Below are 22,353 nucleotides of genomic sequence, written 5' to 3'. Positions count from 1 at the left end.
AATTACCTTTTTTTAGTTTTGGAAGTTTCAGAATCTGATTCTGTTTCAGATTATTTATGGAATATAGTAGCTTGAAAGTTTTAATCTGATTTTGTTTCTATATAAAGGAGAAACGGGGGCGTGTAGGTGGCGCCTCTCACATCGCTCCGTTCTATTTTTCTAATTTTCTGAAATTTTCGGATGAAAAATATCAAAAATTAGAACTACCTTTTATAGATTCAGTTATTTTAGAACAAATTTCGGAATCTGATTTTGTTTCAGATTATTTATGAAATATAGTAGCTTGAAAGCTTTTATCTAATTCTGTTTCAGATTATTTAATTATGGGAAAGAGTAGCACACAAGTCTCTCTGCACCAATAAATACCCATATAGGTTGTAGGGTTTTGGATCATTTAAACACAACCTACTCTCTCTCAATACCACCACAACTCTACCTTTCTCGGGTGATAGTTCTCTTGCTCGATTTCTAACTAGGTGGTGTCGTTCTTCTGCAACGATAAGTGGGGGCTGTTTATACGGTATTAAAAAAAATAAAGGTTGTTGCAAGCAAAAGTAGTTATAAACCGCTATGTGAGAGTCGACATATCGAAACACGGGAGAAGAATATAGTCTTGACATGATATTGATGGATGATATCAATAAATTAACTATTAGTGATGTATGTTTGTCGGTTATTCTTTTATAATATTTGTTTTGTTCACCGGACATGTTTGTTGTTGTTAATTTTTATATGATTTACTTTGTATACAGGAAAATATTATTCATGCATTATCTGTTTTCTCCGTTCAAGCAATTTTTAAGTGAAGACTGTTCATACAGTATTAAAAAATAAAGGTTGTTACAAGCAAGGGTAGTTATAAACCACTATCTCACGGATTTTAGTTAGATGTTTTTATGCCCAATCAATCCAAAAAAATTGGAAGAATGTGACAATATAAGAACACGATTACTTTTCAAAAAAAATACAAATAAAATTAAGATTCGTCGTGTTTTAAATTGTTAATTACGTGTAGAAATTTATTTTTATTTTTTCACCATGAATTATAGTCCAGATTTGCAATTTTATATATTAGTATTGATATTACATCAAGATTTTTGTAATATAAAATTTATTTTATCCTACAAATATTAATTTTTAATCATTGATATATTTTTATAGACAGCCACAAAATTATTGCATTCTACAAATATTAATATTGAATCATTAATATAATTTTTATATGCCGCCGCAACGCGCGGTTTCTCAACTAGTTATTAATAAACGTCATTCATTTTGAAATTCAAGTAACCTGATCAGCCTGATACTCCAATCATTCAAAATTATTATTCAAATCAAATAACTCATTAATTAGAAAAATTGATCAAATAATTTAGAATAAATAAGAATATGTTTTTACGATATATAAAACCCTAAAAACAAATCCTCTCAAGCTTCTTTTTTTTCCCTAGCCGTCGTGAGGGGCTTTCATCGGTTTTTACCGGTGGAAAGCCCCAAATCACTTATATTCTTTGTTTTGCTCTTGTTTTTCAATAATACACCTCTCCATGTAAGGATTTCTATCTTTCAAGATTGTCTTTTGTTTGATAAAATCTTTTTTGGGTGAGTTTTGTTCTCAATTTATTTGGGTTTTGTTTATTCTCTCCTTGTGAGAGCTTGGTGTGTTTTTTGGTGTGTTTTGGTGTGATTCAATGTCCAGGACGTTAGATCTGCCAGATTTTCAAGGGATTGATTCAGTAGTAAAGATTTATATGGAATTACAGTTACGATCGATAGCTCAAACAGGTTTTGATGAAATTTTGATGAAGGCTATATGTGTATATATCAATTTCAACAAATCGCTTGATTGTGTCTTTATAAAGATCAGATTAATCAGCGATATGATCTGTTTTATGTTTGTTCGACTCGATTGTTTTTGTAGATGCCGTATGGTTTTTCATTATTGAATTAATTTTTTTTTTCAAAAAATAATTTAGAATAAATCAAATTACATCCTATAACGAAATGATGAAATAGACGTGCAGCAAATTACAACCGTTCACTATTCGATCGGGTAATTTAGCAGCAAGTCAAGTCTACGCACTACAAGGAAACGACGAAGTAGACATTCAACAAATTGCATAAAGTAAAATAAATGCTCTACCACCCACATTTCTTAAAATAGACAAGAGCAACCCCAATGCAATTCCCTATTTTCAACCCCTAAAATATTATATAATAGTAATGGTTACCTAAAACATAGGGGATCAAAAAGTTATTTTGCTCCAATGGTATTCCCTGTATTGATCCCCTATATTTCAAATTCACATATGCAACTGAAATAGAGAGAGAAATTACAGTGGTAAATAACAGAAAAACAAGAGGATATATGAGCTGGTGATGACATGGAGAATATAGGGATTTGCTTTTTCATCCCTCAAATATGGGGTTGAACTTTCTCTCACCTAAAATAAATGAGGGATAGGGAGTTGGGTTTGAGTTGTATTTTTTGTTCTCAATCCTCAAATCTTGTCCATGTAGACTAAATATAGGTAAGGAGTCCGAGAATTTGACAAGTATTCCTTCTGGTTCAAAATATACAGCTTTGATTTTTTAAGCACATATCAAATTATTTTGATCAAGCACCTAGAATCATCATTTTTTTTTAAAAAAAGTTTTATACTTTAAAATTTTGTCTATATAATTTTATTTAAAAAAATAAAATTTTAAAAATAATAAATATAAATACATGGTCAAAAGATAAAGCCCACTTCAATGACTAAGAGGGGTGTATTGGATTGAGATTTTAAAGCATTTTTTGCATTTATAAAATCCGAGGGTATTCGATTGGGATTGTTTGAAATCCATTAAAATCTTGAGGCATTCAATTGGGATTTCAAATTATGCTACAAAATCTGGTGGTATTCAATTGGGATTTTAAATTATGCTTTAAAATCCGATGATATTCAATTGGGATTGTTTAAAATCCATTAAAATCTGATGGTATTCAAATGCTGATGGATTTTTTTGCATTTCATAAAATGATGGATTTTGTGAAATTCTTCAGTGTATTTTAAGTTTTTGAAATCCCATCAAAATCAATGAGATTTTGAAGCATTGTGCTTAAATCCTATCAACTCTGCGACATTTTACCAAAAATCGGCACAAAATCAAAATCAGACACAATCCATTAAAATCCACAGACTAAAAACAATCTATTGAAATCCCAATCGAATACACCCCTCTAGATAATTTTTAGTAAAAAAAAAACATCAAGACACCCCGGATAAGCCCAAACCATGTGATTCCTCTTAATTAATTCATATACATACAAAATTCTAACTATATTTTGTCATATTCCTTTCTTCTGCCCACGTCTTTTCTCCTTCAGCCGCTCGCTTAGTACTGTACGTATGTCTTTTTATATATCTTTGTGATCTCTTCTATATTAATCTCTGTTCAATTAACTATGTCCTCTTGTTCAATTTTATATTCTGATTCTAGGTTTGTCTTATGTGCTGTTGTTATATATTACTAGTGTTTATTAAATTCTTCGCCGCACATCACTGATGTTACGATATGTACTTGCATAACATGTGTGCTTTTGTGTGTATATTTCCTGATTCTTGTCTTCGTGACTAATTAGGGTTTAATTAATGATCGATATGTGTTTTTAGCTATGTATGTGGGGTTTTGATATATTTATATTTATACTATGTTGTTGTTGCATATTGGACCTTATATTTATGCGAAATAAGCTCTTAGTCTTCGTTAAGAACTTGTAAATCCCGGATATATAATTGCATATAACTGTGGTGTTTACGTTTATTGAATTTTATTGAATTTACTTCTACTCGTGAATACTTGTGGCTTCCCTGAAATTTTTGTATCTTGCCCTAGTTTTTGTTTATGATACTGTTTTATTATGCATAGTCTTCTTTTGTTTAGGACGTTGGTGGATGATTGTTGGACTTGGATTTCGTGAATACTAGATTTTCTAAATTTTGAATATATTATTTTCAATGTGCTGAGATTTGTAGGTGATTAGGTGGATATATGTATGTATGGTAACACTATGAACAGCGATATAAATAGAGTAGTAAGTGTTGTAGTTGGTGTCGAGCTGCTATTTTTGGTTTCTTTGCTCTACATAGTAAATTGTGATCTGGAATTGTGCTGTAAGTTCTACTTATGTGATTTTTTTTTTTTTTGAAAGGATACTTATGTGATTGATAATGATGTTTTTCTTTTAATATAGAACAATTCACGTGTGAGTTTGTGTTAGCATTTTAAACTGTTGTTGTATCAAAGGTTCTAGCTATGGGTCAAGCACTTGGTTGTGTTCAAATCGGGCAGTCCACTGTTGCTGTGAAGGAACGTTTCGGTAAGTTTGAGGATGTGTTGGACCCTGGATGTCATTGCCTACCTTGGTGTTTAGGCTACCAAGTAGCAGGAGAATTATCCTTGCGTGTGCAGCAACTCAATGTTCGTTGTGAAACCAAGACCAAGGTCTGCAGCTGACTTATTTTTCTAACTTTTGAATTAAGTGTGCTGTGGACATTTCATTTGCCTTAATTTCATAGAAGTCTACGGTGTTGAGTAACAGCTAAATTTTATAATTCATAAAAGAGAACTTTTACTGCTGGGGAATTTTGGAGTTCTATATAAGAATTCAAGTAGAAATTAAATTAAGAATGACTATGTCATGAATGTTGCATTTTATCCTATATGTTCGATCATAAATTAAATAATCTCACATTTTTTTTATCTTTCTACTTGTATAACATATAACATTAACCGCATCTGTTACTATCTTTTCAGGATAATGTCTTTGTTACTGTAGTTGCTTCAATTCAGTATCGTGCTTTGGCAGAGAAAGCTTCTGATGCCTATTATAAGCTTTCAAACACTACATCACAGATTCAAGCTTATGTATTTGATGGTATGATGTCTATGTTAACATGAATATCTGTTTTTGCATAAGCATTGACATTGATTTCGTAATATCTGATGTTTTGATAAAATTTTACATTGTTTATATAAGAACTCGACGCTATGGAAACATCCACTATCTAAGAGCCTAACACGGGTTTCTGGAATAGTATACAAGAATCTTATACCGAGCTTACTGTGCTTTTAACATATTATTGCTTAGTCATTCTTTATTTCTTAATCTTCTTGAGGCAATATACTGGGGATTGGTTATCCTCCCATTCTTCTGTCTTCTTCTACTGCTAGCTAATGTAAATGTTTCAAGATCTGTGAATCTTGTAGATTTGGAGTGTCATTGAGTATCCCTTTGCTTATGATATACAGCGATCTTTTTGATTTTACTATATTGAAAAAGTGCTAAAAACCTGTTATAACACTTGATTGTCATTTGTACATTAAATTTTTAGTAATCAGGTCTAGTGTCCCAAAGCTATTATTGGATTCCGCCTTCGAACAGAAGAATGAAATTGCTAAGGCCGTGGAAGAAGAACTAGAGAAGGTACAGTCATATATTTGAACTCAATAAATGATAATGATTGCGCTGTGGTAGGTATTTCGTATCTGTGCATTACTTATATTACTTTTATCTGTCATTTGATAGGCGATGTCTGGTTATGGCTTTGAGATAGTTCAAACCCTTATTGTGGACATTGAACCAGATGCTCAAGTGAAGAGGGCCATGAACGAGATAAATGCTGGTAAAACACAGTTCTTTGCCTGTATTTTTATACCTAATATATGTGTATTAAGATTTATTTATTTTTATCTTAAATGCTACAGATATTACAGATGCATTGTTTTCAGAGTACTTTCAGTAGATAGTATGCGTCCTTAAAATGTAAATATTTGAGCATGATTCAACTTGTACTTGAATTGTGTTTATCATCCTGCGTTTCATATTTACATTGATTGATTAGATTTTATGAAAATGTAATTTTTTTAAGCATAATATGTGTGTTGTACCACATTATATTTTTTTGCCATTTGAGTTTTAAGCCTAGGAAAGCTTAAGATTGTTTCTAATTGCAGAGCAGATTTTCTGAAAGTTATTAATTCACATTTGTGAAAAAGTTTAATGATACTGGACTTCTATTGTGTTGAATTCTAATTATCTAGGTTATCTTTGCAAGTGTTTGCAAATTTGTTGTTTTATTATTGAACGCCAATCTTTAGTTGTCTTCATTTATGCTTGTCCATTTAAAATTTTCTCTTTTGTCGATCAACAGCTTCTAGAATGAGGGTTGCTGCAAATGAAAAGGCTGAAGCAGAAAAGATATTGCAAATCAAGAGAGCTGAAGGTGAAGCTGAATCTAAATACCTGTCAGGTCTTGGCATTGCTCGACAGAGACAGGCAATTGTGGATGGCTTACGTGACAGTGTTCTTGCCTTTTCTGAGAATGTTCCTGGGACTTCTGCCAAGGATGTCATGGACATGGTGCTGGTGACTCAATACTTTGATACCATGAAGGAAATCGGTGCATCTTCAAAGTCATCTGCCGTTTTTGTCCCACATGGACCTGGTGCAGTGAAAGACATAGCCTCACAAATCAGGGAGGGTCTTCTTCAGGGCAATGCTGCTCAGTAGTAATATAGTTTCTACAATGAGCATACGACATTGAGATTTGGTCATTTATCCTTATACGCATGCTGTAGCACACTTGGAACTTTTGCTTGGTAGAACCATAGCATACAACCAACAGTTGTTGAACATGCTGATCTAGATAAGTATGTTGGTGTGAATATGATTGGTAAGTAATATATCCTTTTTAAGATAAAGTTGCTCCTCCCTCCCTATAAATATTGTCGTCATATCATGTCACAGATTTTAGTGGTTCTGATATGTGTAATTATAGGTCACATATAGTATGTTTCCATTTATTCTTGTAAAATTCCAGTTGAGGGTATAGAGCAGAGGCAGGCTTGTTCTCTAATGTAGCTGGAGAAGATATCTGCTTTTCTCCTCTTCATGAATGGAAGGTGGTGCATTTGTATCTGCATTTTGCGGCTTTGCACAAATCTTATGACAAGACTAGTGACCAACCTTTTTATCTGATTGTGTATATTTTGTGGAGCGCCATTGCTTTACTCACTGGTCTAGAGGTTTAACTTCATATGAACTTCACAATTTGGTTTATTAGGTTGTCAATGGGGTAGTAAAGACTAAAGAAACGAACACATTCGTATCAGATATTTATTTCCATTGCACTTGTTCATACATTGACAGCCGTTGTATACTTGCCACTACTGTTATTTTGTTTCAAAGCTAGCTTTGTCGTGCAATTTAAATCTAAGCAGCAAGAACCCAAGCAATGAAGCAACTTCAATTCAGACGATCAACAATATATAATCAGTTTATTACTAATTTATTTTCTTAACCAGAAAGGAAAATATAACACAACTTTTGTAAAATAAATAATATTAGAATTTATTGTGAACCAAAGATGTACACAATTTGCATCCCGTGAATGGATATATCAGCTTATTCTATAATTTGGCATAACAATGGCGATAAACTCCATAATAAGTAGCCAAGTAATCAAAACTTGATTCGTAGAGAAGTATTCAAAATTATTATGGGTCTTAAAACTTGAACTGAAAAGATCAAGCGACAGCTCTAGCAAAACAAATGTCTAAACGAAACTGTGTACCCTCATGTCCCATTCCATATTACAGCCTTCATAATTAGCATCTCAAGGTTTGAGAGCCAGAGCCAACCCAAACTTAGGAGTCTTCTCCACAGCCTTGGGATCATACTCACCAGACAAGGTCAAAAGAGACTTTGGTCGCCATTCGTGCTGAATAAGAGCACTTGTCTTGCCATTGTTGTTAATACGTGCCTTCACTGTAGTAAGAGGATCCAATGCGTGCTGAGTGCCCATAGCTATGGTGTTCTCATTGCTTGAAAATTTGTGTGTCACTTCAGCACCAACTGCTGTATTCGTCAAAAGGTTCACTGTATGATAGTAGGACGCACTCAAGGTGTCACCTTTGTCATTCCTGCATAAACATTACAAAGTTTCATAGTCAGAGATTATCCACCAAGACACTGGCAAGTGGCAACAGGTTAAGCACACAATACCCTTGCAAGAACTTATATATATCCATGTCACCTAAACAAGACAATAGCTGTAAATGAAGATTAATAACACTAGAAATGGACATCTCTACACTTGTTTCATGCAAGCAACTAAATTAGAACCATTTGTAACGTATTTGCATAACCACCACGATCCATGATCACAGGATACCGCGAATCAATTTTAATCTCTAATATAAATGCCTAACCCATTTTCCTTTGTTAAGTAATAATTATATAAACCTAACAGAAAAAAATACAAAATTGGAAGATAAAGAACCATGAAAAAACCTAAAAAAGCTGCATACACCTACCTACTACATACACTGGGACTCAAACAAACCGAACAGATACTGCAACAATACAAAGGACTAGTACAAAGCCAACAGAATAGAATATGCATAAATATACATATTAAAAGGATAATGCAACTTAATAGTTTATTCTTATCGTCAAATGGTATACTTACAGGGTCAATGAACCAGTCAGGTCTGCATGAGCAAAGCCAAATCCAGCATTGCACTTGGTGAAGTTCCCTGTTTTAGAGTCAAAGGAGACATCTGCTCCAATTGAGGCCATGTTGTTTCCTAAGACACCTGAGAAGTTGGCAACGGGATTTGCATTCAACCCAATGCTGGCAGTGATTCCAGCATAGTCATGCAAATACTGAAGTTCCAGCTGCTCAGGTAGACAAAGTATAAATCTAAGTTCAGATGACTATATATATTTTATGCACCTGGTGATTATAGGCTTGCCGATTACGTTGACAAGCACGTCAATAATAAGAGAATATGATTATACATATAGCAAAGGAGAACAAAGATTTCCAAAAGGAAAACCAAGGATACTACTAATCTTACCTTGCCAGATCTCTGGTCTGGAAGTACAAAGCTGACGATAGTCTTCAACCCAGGAAGAGGTTGATCAACAGTAACAGTAGTAAAAATCTGCACAAAACATTCACCATAGTTAAGAAAATAGAACTGTTACACACACAAAATTAATATAGAGAGTTGTAATTTCTTAATAAGAGTGTGGGAATATGGGTGATCTTATATGGTCACTCTTACTTTGAAGCCAATGCTTGAAGAAATAATATAACGATCATAAATCATTGTCCACATAGTCAACTATAAAGGAACAAGCTTATGACAAAAAAAATATGAGTAACAACGCCAGTGTCAATTACAGATATGACAAGATTGAAATGCGTTGAAACTAATTCAAAGCTACCCACAACCTTAAATATATACGGTATTCCTTGTCACAAGGACTACTCTTCTCAATTATCATAAATGACATTTAGGTCTACACAAAACACAAAGTACAACCTGTTCTTAAAAACTCTTATCTTAGATAAAAGAATTAACAATTAAATTTTTTAAATAAAATGTAATACTACTATTTTACATGGAAGGTAACAATGACTTACATTGGACTTTGTATCAACTTTCAGGTCAGTAGTGACATTCTTGTTTTTCAGCTGTGTATTGAGGTCAGCCAAGAACAGTTCTCCTTTTTTAGTTCCTGAAGTAGTGATAGCCTGAATCCAGTGAACAAGTAAATAATCAATACACTGAAGTTACATGGAAATATATAAATGGGATTGAACACAGGCCAATATCAGTATAGGAACGCCAAATGAATATTAAAATTTAAAAAGTTACGTAAATCCACAAATTTTGACTGAAAATATGAATCAGGTTATCACAATGTACATGCATTATTATGGTAGCATTTACAGAGCAATCAGACCACTTAATAATTTAGATCAAAACTTGTATCTAAACTCAGTCTCTAACATATACACATCAATGTGAAGTCAGGACAGGTTTTAGCCTAAACTAAACAGATTGGTATATGTAAAGATAGAAAAATTACCACCTCTGTCCCAAAAAGAATGAGTCACTTCTTTTTGTTTTTGCTTCGCATGTCAAGTTCTGTATATTTGTATACAAAACAATAAAATGAAAAAAATATCATTTATACGTACCTCTTCTGCACACATTGAATGCGTGCAAAAAGAGGTGGCTCATTCTTTTTGGGGCAGATGGAGTATATATTATGTATTATATCACTGACTAAACATGTAACTATACATAATTGTCGAATAATTTTGTTAACAACATTCTGCTTCTATTGCAGAAATTTAGAGTTGATTTGTCATTAGCGTTTTAATAATTTAGAATACATAATCATATCCTACACAAGCACAAATATGTACTAAGGATTTCTCCAAAAGTCGTGTAAAATCACAAAAGCTACGAGTTCATTTTCTAACTCGTAAAAACATAGCTTATCAAACAAGAAGCAACAAGACTACCATGACTAGTGTTTTCAACGAAAAACCTTAATGCATTAATTCATTTACTGTAAAATGTGAGATAGCAACCATAATAACAGTATAACAAGTTACAACAGACTCAAAGAACAAACAACAAATTCTGTAAAAAAAACATATATCAACGAGAAGCGAAAGGCAGATCCAAAGGAGGATAGAACTCACAACTCCAGTAGCAGAGGTAGTGCTGAGAGTGAACTTCTGGTCGCTCTGATAATCCTTGTTAAGAAGATCTACAAAATAATTAAAACAAATTAATAATACATCTTAAGTAAGTCTCTCATTAGTTTGTTACAATTACCAATGAATTGACAAATAAACACACAAAATATTACAAAATATTGGCAGCAAATTAGAGCTGCAACTTAATTAATCGCTCGCACACAAGTCTGATATTATAATTTACATGAGTAGTATATAATGAAAAATTATAGAGAAATGTAATTAATCAAGTAAGATGAAGATGAGAGAGTAAACCTCGAGCTTTTTTGCCGATATCGGAGTAGAGACCAGGACCTTTTGCCATGATTTCGAGTAAAAATGCAGAGAGATTGAGAGAGACAGAGAGAGAGATGTGGTGAGCGAATATATGAGAAATGGGGTTTAGGGAGAGAGATTTTTATATGATATGAAAAGCCCTAGCAGTGACCCTCTTTTTGAATGGTGTGCTGTATTTAGTGCCTCACTGATTATTTTGGACCGTCGGATTGTGATCGCTGGCTTTTCCGCTGTTTCCTGACCGTCGATTTGGATGCTATTTTTGGAATTTCAGAGACTCGTCGTGTGTATCAGTGTGAATTTATTTTATTCATTTACAAGATAATAATATTTATTTATTAAATTAAACTAGTTGAGAAACCGCGCGTTGCGGCGGCCTATAAAAATTATATTAATAATTTAAAATTAGTATTTGTAAGATAATATAATTGTGTGGCAGTCTATAAAAATTATATCAATGATTCAAATTGATATTTGTGGAATAAATATATTTTATATCATAAACATCTCGATGCAATACCAGTATTAATATATAAAATTTTAAAATTGGACTATAATTCATGAGTGAAACAATAAAAATAAATTTTTACATATAATTAAAGATTTAAGGCATGACGAATCTTAATTTTAATTGTGTTTTTTTTAAAGTAAGCATGTTTTTCACTGACATTGTCATTAATTTCCAGATACTACTTTTTAGACATATACATCGCATGCAGTAAAAAGCATACGGCTCTTTAACAGAACTGATTGATGACATCTAACCATATACATTGATTAACCAATAAAATAGACAGTAAACTTGCAAGAACATAAGTGCGTAAAAGTCAAAAAGATGTTGAGATGCAAATCCGAAACCATCCATAGTTTTAATAGAAATAAACATTATGTTCTAGTTATACGAACATTAATCATGTTGAGACGTACGAATTCCAATCTATTCGGGTGTATATTAGTGACTCTTTCCTCCAATTACTTTGGATTGGTTGTCAGCAAAAACATGAATTTAAATTCATGAGATAGCAGTCTACTCCCACATCCGAAAAACTCTTACTCTTGTCAATGAATCATCTCTATCGCTGTTCAAAACATCGTGTAACTCATTACTGTATTAGATGGGGGCAAAGAAAAATTGTTATAAAGCGTATTCGCCCCCTCATTGTATGTGTCGAACGATAGATTTCCAGAATAAAACGGGTTACGTCGTTGCATAAGAACGGCACCACCGGCGAGTAAGGTTGTGGTACTGAGAGAGAGTAAGTTGTGTTTAGATGATCCAAAATCCTACAACCTATAAGGGTATTTATAGGTGCAGAGAGACTTGTGTGCTAATTTTTTCCATAATTAAATAATCCGAAACAGGATCAGATTAGAAAACTTGGAAGCTACTATATTCCATAAATAATTTAAAACAAAATCAAATTCTGAAACTTGCTTCTAATATACCTGAAACTAAAAAAGGTAGTTCTAATTTTGATATTTTTCATCCAAAAATTTCAGAAAATTAGAAAAATCGAACAGAGCAATGTGTGAGGCCGGAGGCGCCACTTACACGCTCCTCGCTTCTCCTTTAAAAATCGAGCAAAAAAACCATCACGTAAATAATTTGTACCTTTCCCATAATTAAATAATAATCTGAAATAAAATCAGCTTAAAACTTTCAAGCTACTATATTTCATAAATAATTTGAAAAAAATGAGATTCTGAAACTTGCTTCGAGTACCTTTCCCATAATAAAATAATAATCTGAAACAAAATCAGATTAAAACTTTCAAGCTACTATATTCCATAAATAATTTGAAACAAAATCAGATTCTGAAACTTGCTTCTAATATAACCGAAACTAAAAAAGGTAATTCTAGTTTTTGATATTTTTTCATTCAAAAATTCCAAAAAATTAGAAAAATAGAACGGAGTTATCTGAGAGGCGCCACCTACACTCCCATAATAAAATAATACTCTGAAACAAAATCAGATTAAAACTTTCAAGCTATTATATTCCATAAATAATTTGAAACAAAATCAGATTCTGAAACTTGCTTCTAATATAACCGAAACTAAAAAAGGTAATTCTAGTTTTTGATATTTTTTCATCCAAAAAATTAGAAAAATAGAACGGAGTTATCTGAGAGGCGCCACCTACACGCCCCTCGCTTCTCCTTTATATAAGTATATTGATTTCTGACGTAATTCGTTATGTTTATTGTTTTGGATAAAAGAGTTGGCTATCCTTCTTCGCAAGTTTCTTGTAAACTGGATTTGGGATAAGGATGCAGGGATGTATGAGCATTGATTGGGCTCGGGGTGAATGGGCTTCCAACGAATTATTGATCAGTTTATAGCTTCGGCCCTTTACATTGGGTTGGGTCATTGATTCGGCTTCTAACAAATCATTGATCAAGTCAAGCATTTGGTTTCGTCAAAATAAAAAAATACTCCGAAGTTCCCTCCAAAAAAATAACCCTCCATTTATAATATTTATTTATTTAAATATTTACAGAATTCATAGACGACATTTGTTGCATATTCATTTCCAAAAAATCGCATATTCGTTTCTAGAAAAATCATGCTAGTAAGAGCATCTCCAACCATACAAACTCTTTAGCTAAAATCAGTGTTGTAAAAAGCGGAATCGGACTTAGTCGGTGAGGGCACCGTCCAGCGATTAATCGGATAATCGGAGATTAATCGGAGTGATTAATCGGATCATTAATCGTAATCAATTTAATATTATTTTTAAATTATATATATATATATTTATAAAATTATATATAGTATAAATTTATAATTATATAAAATCAAAAGAGTAATGATTTTTTATAACCCAAAACATGCCTTTATATACATATACAAACCTACTCATCTCATATATTTGATTCAATCTGCTAAGAAATATATATTGCAAATTTAAGTAATTAGAGTTTGGAAGTTAATATTAAAAGAGTGAAACGTAATAAAAACAAATTTAATTTATGTGTTTTGTCTTTCTGTGCCTTTTATTTTATTTAAAATTAAGTTTAAAATTTAAAAAAAAATTCATTTTTTTTAAATTTTTTTAAATTCACCGATTTTTGACCGATTTTTTCCGATTAATCCCGACTTTTGACCGATTAATCCCGATTTTCAGAAAAAACGATTTTTCCACCGATTAACGCTTAATCGAGACGGTGGCCGACCGAACAGCGATTAATCGGCGATTAATCCCGATTAATCGCCGACTTTTAGAACACTGGCTAAAATGTGAGTTGGCATTCCAAATATAAAAAATTTAACCAACCCGTTGAAAAAATCATACTCTAGCCACGTGAACTTGTTGTCTATAATTTTAGCCAACCTCCTATGGATGGCTATGTTTGTCGAACCTCTACCGGTCTGTAAGATGATTGCACATCATTTATTACCATATTAAACTGATATATTCTATTTTAACAAACTAAAATATTAATAACATTCTATTTTTAAATTATAGACAACCAATATAGCCAATATCTACAATGGCTTCCAGGTTCAGCAAATTTTACATAATGTCTTAAAGGTTCAATTTAGCCAATGATTATAGCTAGCGCCGTTGGAGATGCTCTAACAGGACTAGTTTCAAATCGTGCATATCCCGTTGAAGCATATGCATGTCCCTTAGCAAAAAATTTACATAATCACTTTAGCCAATCAATATAGCCAACCATTATACATATTTTCCTTGGAGATGCTCTAACAGGACAGAGGCAGTAATAATGCAATGTCCGGACATAGTTCTGAAAGGACAAGTTAAGTTGTAAACTGATAACTGAAACTGATGATATTGTAAACTGCTGATTTTAAAGATAAAAATATGATAGATATATAGATACAGTTGAGTTGTTTGGCTATGATTAGGACTGTAAACGAACCGAGTTGAGTCGAGTTTTACCGAGTTCGAGTTCGAGTCGAGCTTTTTTCTAACGAGTCGAGCCAAACTCGATTATCTTATCGATCTTTTTTCTTGGTTCGAACTCGAGTTCGTTAACGACCGAGTCGAGTTCGAGTTCTTAACGAACCGAGTCGAGTCGATCGATAAAAATTTCAACTTTTTTTCTTTTCTTGGCTTTGATTTTGTCTACAAGTCCAAATGCAATATTCGTCGACCACTCTGGATAGAAAAAGTCACCACTACAAACTTTGGTGCCTTGTCCTCTGCTTGTTGTCCATTTCACCTTACATGTCTGGCAAACGATTTACATTTCACTTTGCTCTTGTAGCACTTACCATGCCAATGTTGTTAGCCAATGCTCTCAGCGCGGTCTATGACTCGATGTATTGATTGTTCATAATTCACGGACCAAGATTCTAGCAATGCGCCAAGCGAATACTTGAATGTTAAACATGCATGTCCACCAACTGCTTGGCAGAACATGGTATGTCAAAAATTAATTACATAAAAGGGTCTAGGAAGCACTCGGGCCTGCATACTAAAAGGACTACCAGCACTACACGTGATGAATCTTCCTCTTTTTGTGTCCAACTGGTTTTCATAAACATTTTTCTTATCGCTCTATATTTTTATCTTCCTTTAGTATGTCTGTAAGAACAGATCTTCAAAGAGATGACTTATGTAATACTAATTATGACGAATTGACGATCAGATAGATAAAGCAGTGTGTAAATGAACACTGTTCTTTGAAGGTGATAAATAACTGGAGATCAAAATTCAAGAATAAAGACTTTTCACAATGTGCAACACTATTTATTTCATAAACACCAAATACAGGGTTATACAAGCGACTGATGTACAATAAATTTTCAATTGCTGTGCATTTGGTTGAACAAGACTGTATGGTCACCAAAGTGCATCATATTACTTGCTAAATAGTCGTAATACTGTATTAAAAACATAAGGTCTGGGGAAGCTAGCTCGCAGTAAGACAAAAAAAATGTGTGCATATGAGTTAGTACTACTCGTCTCAGGCTCTATTTAGAAGTCAGTTGAATTAGGGACTTGTGTGATTAACTGATCAGCAAATCCGATCTTCTTCACCAGCTAGCATGCCTCATAAATCCAACAGAAAGTAGTAGGCCAATGCAACAGGCAATGCCAACAGCAACCCGTATATGACCCTGCACCAACCATCAAATATCAATGTCTCTCGGGCTATCCACTTCCGTATAAAGCTTATAGACAGTGCACACACCATATGTTCTCAATAGCAGGACATACAATTTATGCCTTCCAAGTTTCATTACTTGCATTCTTTTATATAAGATAAGCTATGAATATGAAGGCAGAAATTTGTACCCGATGCTCAATATGTCTGGATGCACATTATACTCTTTGGCGAATACAAATGGGACTATTCCCTGGGGAAGAGATGCCTGCAAGATGATTGCCGACAATCTATCAGTCAATTCTATCGCCTACATTAGGTTCTACAGCGTTTTAAATTTTGAATTGATTTTGCCAACTATGTTAATGGCATTATATTGTAGGATGGCACAAGTGTTCATTTTAGATGTCTGGTAATTAGAATTTGCTACAAAATTAAGGATATGTATCATATAATCACCTGGACAATAGCCATTTTAAGCACAGTTCCCCTTAGTCCAATAGCGTAGGAGGAAGCTATCATTATAGCAGGTCCTGCCAAGAACTTCAATGATAAGGCCAACACGACCCTTCGTATCTCACTTGATTTGATTCCAGCTCGAGATGCCATGAACAACCCTATACATAAAATCAATTTCATTAGATACCTAGTCAGAATCTGTATAAATTCACCTACTGAAGTCATGTTAGATCATATATATCAATTTACCAAGGCTGAACATTGCCATTCCAAGTCCTCCATCTGACAATATAGTGACTGATTTATCAGCAATCTTTGGCAAATGTAATCCCCACCTATTACAGTAGTAATTTCTATCAAAATTAAACGTACTATATGAATAAAATGTATGAGCAAGGGAAACTTTCATATGTGTACCTGAACTTTATTAATGCCCAAATGAGGCCAGCTAAACATGCATGAGTGTTTGGATTGCTTATAAGCTTCTTCCCTACTGTTAAAAGCACTAGTGGCAGTACATTTTTGCTCGGACTTCTCTTTTTCCCTTCTGTCTCTTCTTCTTCTTCTTCTCGGGCTGCCTCCAGCTCTTCTACAAACATAAAAGCAACGATAAATGATTATATTATAATTCTTGTGCATATAAATGTTATGGCACCAAGTGATCTAATTGTATCTGATTCTGATAATTATGGCTATATATGTAATTGTACCTGCAACTTCAGGAGATGGCGTGACATAGGCTTCTCTCGTGGCACTGAGCTCGAACAGAAACAATAGTATGTTATACCAAATAAAGCTCTGCAGCACAACAATCTGGACAAGAAGCCCAGCAGCTTCATTCCCATACATGGCTTTTATTAATGGAATTCCGAGAATCAATGTATTAGGCAATGTTGACAAAGAAATGCCAGTTATCATCCACTTGAGGTTTCCTCTAGAGCTCCATTTTATCACTACTGCTAACACAAGAAATGCTAGGATTTTTTGAAGAACATCAGCACCTACTAACCTCAAGTTCATCTTGTACGGATTGCTTGAAGCGATCAACTGGAAAGACAATAGAGGAATTGAGAATTTGGCAACAAATTTGTTGATGCCTGAGCATTGATCTGGTGTAAACAGTTTCCACCATTTCACAGAAATGTAGGCTAGGATCATCGCCACGTATAATGGTACTGTGGCTGCAACCACTTGATAGACTTGGTAAAGAGAAATCATGGCATTCGGATACGAATTTGAGCTTGGCAGATGAATATATTTCCCCCCTCTATATAGCTTAATGAAATAGATCATAGGACTGTTCTTTAAGCTCTAGATGTTTATATATACTAAAAGGAAAGGTGGGGAATTCTTGCTTTGGCTTAATTTTGCTTTCTTAACTTCACCAATACAATATTTGTTTCTTGATGCAAAAGTAAATTTTCTTTTTAAAATTTTATTAAAAAAACTACATGTAACTAATCTGCTTTCAGTTTCTCAACTTTTTTCCCCATGTTGCAGGATATAATAATGTTGGAATTATATAGAATGACAAGAGCTCTTATAACTAGTTTTCATTAAAAGACAGTATTCTAGTCATCATAAGACAAAAAAAGGATGTGGCTTCAATATCTTTGATTGGTTCTTTTTGGACCTAATAAAACACAGCCCAATATCTGTTGGTAGATAATAAATTATTTCTCCAATAAGATATATAATTTGGAATAGATGTTTTATATCTTGATTTGACCATATGCATACAAAATCTAATGCTGGAAAGAGGAATAAACAAGTGGATTGTGGAGGAAGTAACCAAAGTGATGAGAGGGTTCAAGGAAGAATTTGTGTAGAAATGGTCAAAAGTATTGGAATAAGTGTTGTGGAGAAACTGCTTTTGAGAATGAAAATTTGCCAGAAATGTCCTACTTAATTCCTCTTCTTTCAAGTCTTCTTAATATGGCTGAGCAAACTAACACCCAAATTTTACTTTCAGGTGATTACTTCACTTTCCTCAAAACCGTGTCACCTTATGATTAAGGCAATAGGTTGGAAAAGTGATTTCACAAGATGCAATTGCAAAGTGTTCCTTAATCTCGATTCTGAATTGATTGCAGAAATTTAAGTACTCACACGCGCTTACTTACACCGATTTGGGAACCTTTAAGGTTCTGTTTACAAATATTTTGTTTCCTAAGTCTAGGACCCGCGATGCCTCATCGAAAAAAAGAGAGGGGTACCGACTTGACTAAAAGTAGGGATCAAATGCAAAATTGTAATCTACACAACATGGTACAGTATAGCAAAAGCTATATATTCTGAAAATCCTGATTCAACTGATCCTCTGTTCAAGTACCAACACATCATCTACCAACTTTATTAACTTTTTGGCTTAAGCCACTCAAACCATTTAGAGGTTTGTGTTAAGTGACCGATTCTCCCAAAACCTCATGGTGCTGGGAGGAGGACTTATCAGGATTATATTATATTTTAACATTTTTCTCACTCGGATCATATTATATTCTAATATTCCTCCATTCTAAAGCCCATTTTTGGGTCGAGAGTGGATCATAATTGCCTATCTTAGCTCTGATACCATGTTGAGTGACCGAATCTCAAAAAATCTCAAGGTGTTAGGAGGAAGCCTTACCAGAATCATATTATATTCTAACAGCCCAGTTAAGTATTCGATCAGAAAACTTGAGCATTTGCAAGTGAAGTAAATGCAGCATCTCAGCTTAACAATTCTTAGGAGTACTAATTAAAAGAACACACAACACATGTAATGAAAGTACAAAAGCACCTGAACTCTTACAGAGTACTATTTCAATCTCTTCGAAGGAAGGAATTAGATTATGTTTTGTATTGTTTCGACATCTTTAGTATATAGTTCAAATCTAACTCTGTGTAACTAGATTCTTACCTAAAGGGGCCTTATACTTAACCAACGAACTAAGAACCATCTATCTCTCTCTTTTCAGTTGGAATCTTTATTGGTAATTAGCATCTCCCATAACTTTAAAATCGTATTCAGTGCATATGTCCTGACTGTGTTCCAGGTTCCGAATTTGCTACCAAGCTGATAGTAGTAATTCAGACACTTCACACTTGACCATCGTACCAATACAACGTTCAATGCACCGTGTCACTTGATCATGAGTCTGGTTTTACTAGTTTAGTCGAAGTCAAAATTTAACAGAAGTGAATGTTGATTGTTCATGTTTTTCCATGGTAGCAGTGTAGGTTTTGTTGATCTATTAAAATTGCATCGTCTGTCAGTTTTAAAGACCACGATGGCAAGTGAAAAATGCACGCAATTTGACTGTACAAACTAATTGCAGAACCATGAGAATGAAGAACTAAAAATAGCAAATTGCGGTTATAAATCAGTGGCAGTGGATAGTGTTTTTACCATCTCCACTCATAATTATATAATGGCCCAGCGGACTTGGAGGAAGAATAGCATTATAAATTTCTAATGCTTCATTCAGGCTTCTGATTTCTTAGCTTCTTGCCATCAATAACTAAATAAAATTATTTATATATATACACATTATAATGTCAAGAATGTAGGAGGCAAGGAGTAAGGCTTACCATACTAATAGTTTCTTCTGAATGTTTGATTCATTTCATTTTATTAAATTTTAAGAAATGAGGAGAAGCAGGCAGACAATCTCGATGATTCTTGTAATTAGCATTGCTGCATTTTTCATAATTCAGGCCCAAGCTCAAAATGCTCGTCAACCACACCATCATTCGCGGAAGAATAAAGGTCACGAACCTGATAAGGCTCCTAAGGTTCACAGGGGTCACAAGGGTCACAAGGGGGGTCACAAGAGTGAGCCAGATGATGATGGACCTGATGCTCCATGTCCTGCTAAAGGCTATTGTACTACAGATAATGACGCCACGACTTCAGACGATGATGAACCAAAACCAGTTATGGTGTCTAGTGGTTTAGTAACTCCAGCTCCCCCTAAGTACGACTTTAACACTATCTATGTCAAGCACTTCAACATATCATGAGTTTTTGCATTTATGTTGAGATGTTAATTGAATGAAACAGGCCGCGTAACAGTACAAGAAGACAACTAGCCAAGAAATACGGAGGGCCTTGCGTGGCCTACAATCCCATCGACAGGTGTTGGAGATGCGACCCAAATTGGGCAAAAGACCGGTACAGACTAGCAGGATGTGCAATGGGGTTTGGTCGCCACACTACTGGTGGAAAAGATGGACCAATTTACAAAGTCACCGACTCATCTGACGACAATGTTGAGGAGCCTAAACCAGGAACTCTACGCCACGCGGTGATCCAGAAGCATCCGCTATGGATTATATTCGCCAAGAGCATGACCATTACTTTACAACAAGAGTTGTTGATGCAATGTGACAAGACAATCGACGGGCGGGGCAAGAATGTCAAAATCTCGGGCGGTGCTGGTATTAGCATACAGTTTGTTCGAAACATTATAATACATAACATTCATATCACGGATATTCATGTCACTTCTGGTGGAAGCATCAGGGATTCCATTGATCATATTGGCCTAAGAGCCGCAGCGGACGGTGATGCCATCTCGATCTTCGGTTCGTCCGATATATGGATTGATCACGTCTCTGCATCCAATGCTAAAGATGGTCTTATTGATATTGTTGCTAATTCTAACGGTGTCACCATTTCTAACTGCCATTTCGTCCATCATGACAAGGTAGCTACCTTAGAGCATCTCCAAAGACGATTCGTAAAATTGTTAGCCATAATCATTAGTTATATTGATAATGTAAATTTTTTGCAAAGGGTGAAGACATGTGCTTCAATTTTACATATGCTCTAAACATGCCAATTAGATGACACGTTATATCCTTGAACATGCTCCTATAACATAAATAAACGTCGGGCTTACCAGTATCGTATTGTATTCAGGTTTTGTTATTTGGCGCGGAAGATACTAACGAGAAGGACAAAGAGATGCATGTAACAGTGGCCTACACACATTTCGGGAAGAATCTGATACAAAGAATGCCGAGAGTGAGATGGGGATTTATCCATTTAGTAAACAACGACTACACGCATTGGCTAATGTACGCGATCGGAGGGAGCCATGGTGCGCGCATCATTAGCCAGGGGAACAGGTTCATAGCTCCATTTGACCCTGTAGCCAAAGAAGTAACTCACAGGACAAATGGGCTTGAACCAGGATGGGAGACATGGAACTGGAGATCAGAAGGAGATTTGATGATGAATGGAGCTTTCTTTGTAGAGTCAGGATGCCCAGACTGGAGAGCAGGAATTGATCCACTGGATTTGATTCTTCCAGCACCTGCAACTGAAGTCACTACGCTCACTCTCTTTACAGGCCCTCTTGGTTGCAGAAAAAAGAGACCTTGTTAATTACACTAGTTTTTTTTTTTTCAGTTTTCTTTTTCTTTTTAGTAGATTCAGGATGTCAACTCATATGCACATTTGTAAGACTGTAATCAAGGTAATAAATAACTGTTGGCCACTTGTGACATAAAAAATAAAGCTAAAATTTATTCATTTATTCCATAACTTCAAAATTGACAAATCAATCTAAAGATAATATCCAGATTTATATTATAGAACATATTTGAATCTCGATTAGATAATAAATTTTCAGTTCTAGTTGTAGTATATTAAAGAAACTAGCTTTATAGCCCGTGCAAGGCACGGGCATGTTCTACCTACGTCTATATTTGAATTGTTGCACGTCTATATTTGAATTGTTGCACTCTTGCAGATTTGAACATATCGATTATTGAAAAATAATGTGTAGATATATTAGCTATTGATAAAATCTAGAAACATGCATATGTATATGTATGGTCATTAGGAGGAAAAATATTTGTAACTTTACATGGCAAAAAGAAATACAAGAGTATAAAAAAATTGGAGTCTGGAGTTCATCCGTGAATATGGAATTAATCATAAG

The 22,353-nt window shown here is 34.2% G+C and overlaps 4 protein-coding genes across 7 annotated transcripts; 2 read left to right on the top strand and 2 right to left on the bottom strand.

Annotated features, from left to right (window-relative positions):
* Window positions 1-3,253: 3,253 nt before the first annotated feature.
* Window positions 3,254-6,747, top strand: LOC108215039 (hypersensitive-induced response protein 2). Of its 4 annotated transcripts, none has more exons than XM_017387361.2 (6): window positions 3,254-3,386; window positions 4,291-4,488; window positions 4,801-4,921; window positions 5,379-5,470; window positions 5,573-5,669; window positions 6,198-6,747. In XM_017387361.2, exons 2-6 carry the CDS (start codon window positions 4,300-4,302, stop codon window positions 6,554-6,556), a joined length of 858 nt encoding a protein of 285 aa, XP_017242850.1. In that variant the 5' UTR covers window positions 3,254-3,386; window positions 4,291-4,299; the 3' UTR covers window positions 6,557-6,747. The 4 variants fall into 4 exon arrangements, with proteins under 4 accessions (XP_017242850.1, XP_017242852.1, XP_017242853.1 ...); XM_017387363.2 differs by having other exon boundaries at window positions 3,268-3,390; XM_017387364.2 differs by lacking the exon at window positions 3,254-3,386 and adding an exon at window positions 3,387-3,483.
* Window positions 6,748-7,370: 623 nt separating this feature from the next.
* Window positions 7,371-11,036, bottom strand: LOC108210858 (mitochondrial outer membrane protein porin of 36 kDa). Its single transcript, XM_017382303.2, has 6 exons — window positions 10,866-11,036; window positions 10,554-10,621; window positions 9,480-9,590; window positions 8,908-8,994; window positions 8,517-8,725; window positions 7,371-7,968 (listed from the first exon to the last, which is right to left on the bottom strand). The coding sequence occupies exons 1-6, from the start codon at window positions 10,912-10,914 to the stop codon at window positions 7,662-7,664; spliced, it is 831 nt and encodes a 276-aa protein (XP_017237792.1). The 5' UTR covers window positions 10,915-11,036; the 3' UTR covers window positions 7,371-7,661.
* A 4,498-nt stretch (window positions 11,037-15,534) lies between these two features.
* LOC108213458 (probable auxin efflux carrier component 8) lies at window positions 15,535-17,833 on the bottom strand. The gene is made up of 6 exons (XM_017385256.2): window positions 17,134-17,833; window positions 16,841-17,012; window positions 16,673-16,758; window positions 16,424-16,581; window positions 16,156-16,232; window positions 15,535-15,977 (listed from the first exon to the last, which is right to left on the bottom strand). Exons 1-6 carry the CDS (start codon window positions 17,714-17,716, stop codon window positions 15,911-15,913), a joined length of 1,143 nt encoding a protein of 380 aa, XP_017240745.1. The 5' UTR covers window positions 17,717-17,833; the 3' UTR covers window positions 15,535-15,910.
* A 2,063-nt stretch (window positions 17,834-19,896) lies between these two features.
* LOC108213710 (probable pectate lyase P56) lies at window positions 19,897-21,957 on the top strand. Its single transcript, XM_017385504.2, has 3 exons — window positions 19,897-20,379; window positions 20,466-21,111; window positions 21,327-21,957. Exons 1-3 carry the CDS (start codon window positions 20,051-20,053, stop codon window positions 21,792-21,794), a joined length of 1,443 nt encoding a protein of 480 aa, XP_017240993.1. The 5' UTR covers window positions 19,897-20,050; the 3' UTR covers window positions 21,795-21,957.
* Window positions 21,958-22,353: the final 396 nt, after the last annotated feature.

The sequence above is a fragment of the Daucus carota genome, chromosome 3 (assembly GCF_001625215.2).
Source record: "Daucus carota subsp. sativus chromosome 3, DH1 v3.0, whole genome shotgun sequence".
In the NCBI taxonomy this organism is placed as follows: domain Eukaryota; kingdom Viridiplantae; phylum Streptophyta; class Magnoliopsida; order Apiales; family Apiaceae; genus Daucus; species Daucus carota.
The sequence above is the reverse complement of the archived record's forward strand: the minus strand, read 5'-3'. Positions and strand labels throughout refer to the sequence as shown.

Coding starts and splice junctions, on each gene's coding strand:
- LOC108215039 (XM_017387361.2), top strand. CDS start 4,300: ATGGGTCAAGCACTTGGTTGTGTTCAAATCGGGCAGTCCACTGTTGCT. Junction 4,922..5,378: donor TCAAGCTTATGTATTTGATG/GTATGATGTCTA, acceptor TTAAATTTTTAG/TAATCAGGTCTAGTGTCCCA. Junction 5,670..6,197: donor CATGAACGAGATAAATGCTG/GTAAAACACAGT, acceptor GTCGATCAACAG/CTTCTAGAATGAGGGTTGCT.
- LOC108210858 (XM_017382303.2), bottom strand. CDS start 10,914: ATGGCAAAAGGTCCTGGTCTCTACTCCGATATCGGCAAAAAAGCTCGA. Junction 10,622..10,865: donor TATCGGCAAAAAAGCTCGAG/GTTTACTCTCTC, acceptor ATTATTTTGTAG/ATCTTCTTAACAAGGATTAT. Junction 7,969..8,516: donor CTGACTGGTTCATTGACCCT/GTAAGTATACCA, acceptor ATGTTTATGCAG/GAATGACAAAGGTGACACCT.
- LOC108213458 (XM_017385256.2), bottom strand. CDS start 17,716: ATGATCTATTTCATTAAGCTATATAGAGGGGGGAAATATATTCATCTG. Junction 16,759..16,840: donor TGGGCATTAATAAAGTTCAG/GTACACATATGA, acceptor CTACTGTAATAG/GTGGGGATTACATTTGCCAA. Junction 16,582..16,672: donor AATGGCAATGTTCAGCCTTG/GTAAATTGATAT, acceptor TTTTATGTATAG/GGTTGTTCATGGCATCTCGA.
- LOC108213710 (XM_017385504.2), top strand. CDS start 20,051: ATGAGGAGAAGCAGGCAGACAATCTCGATGATTCTTGTAATTAGCATT. Junction 20,380..20,465: donor GTAACTCCAGCTCCCCCTAA/GTACGACTTTAA, acceptor TGAATGAAACAG/GCCGCGTAACAGTACAAGAA. Junction 21,112..21,326: donor ATTTCGTCCATCATGACAAG/GTAGCTACCTTA, acceptor TATTGTATTCAG/GTTTTGTTATTTGGCGCGGA.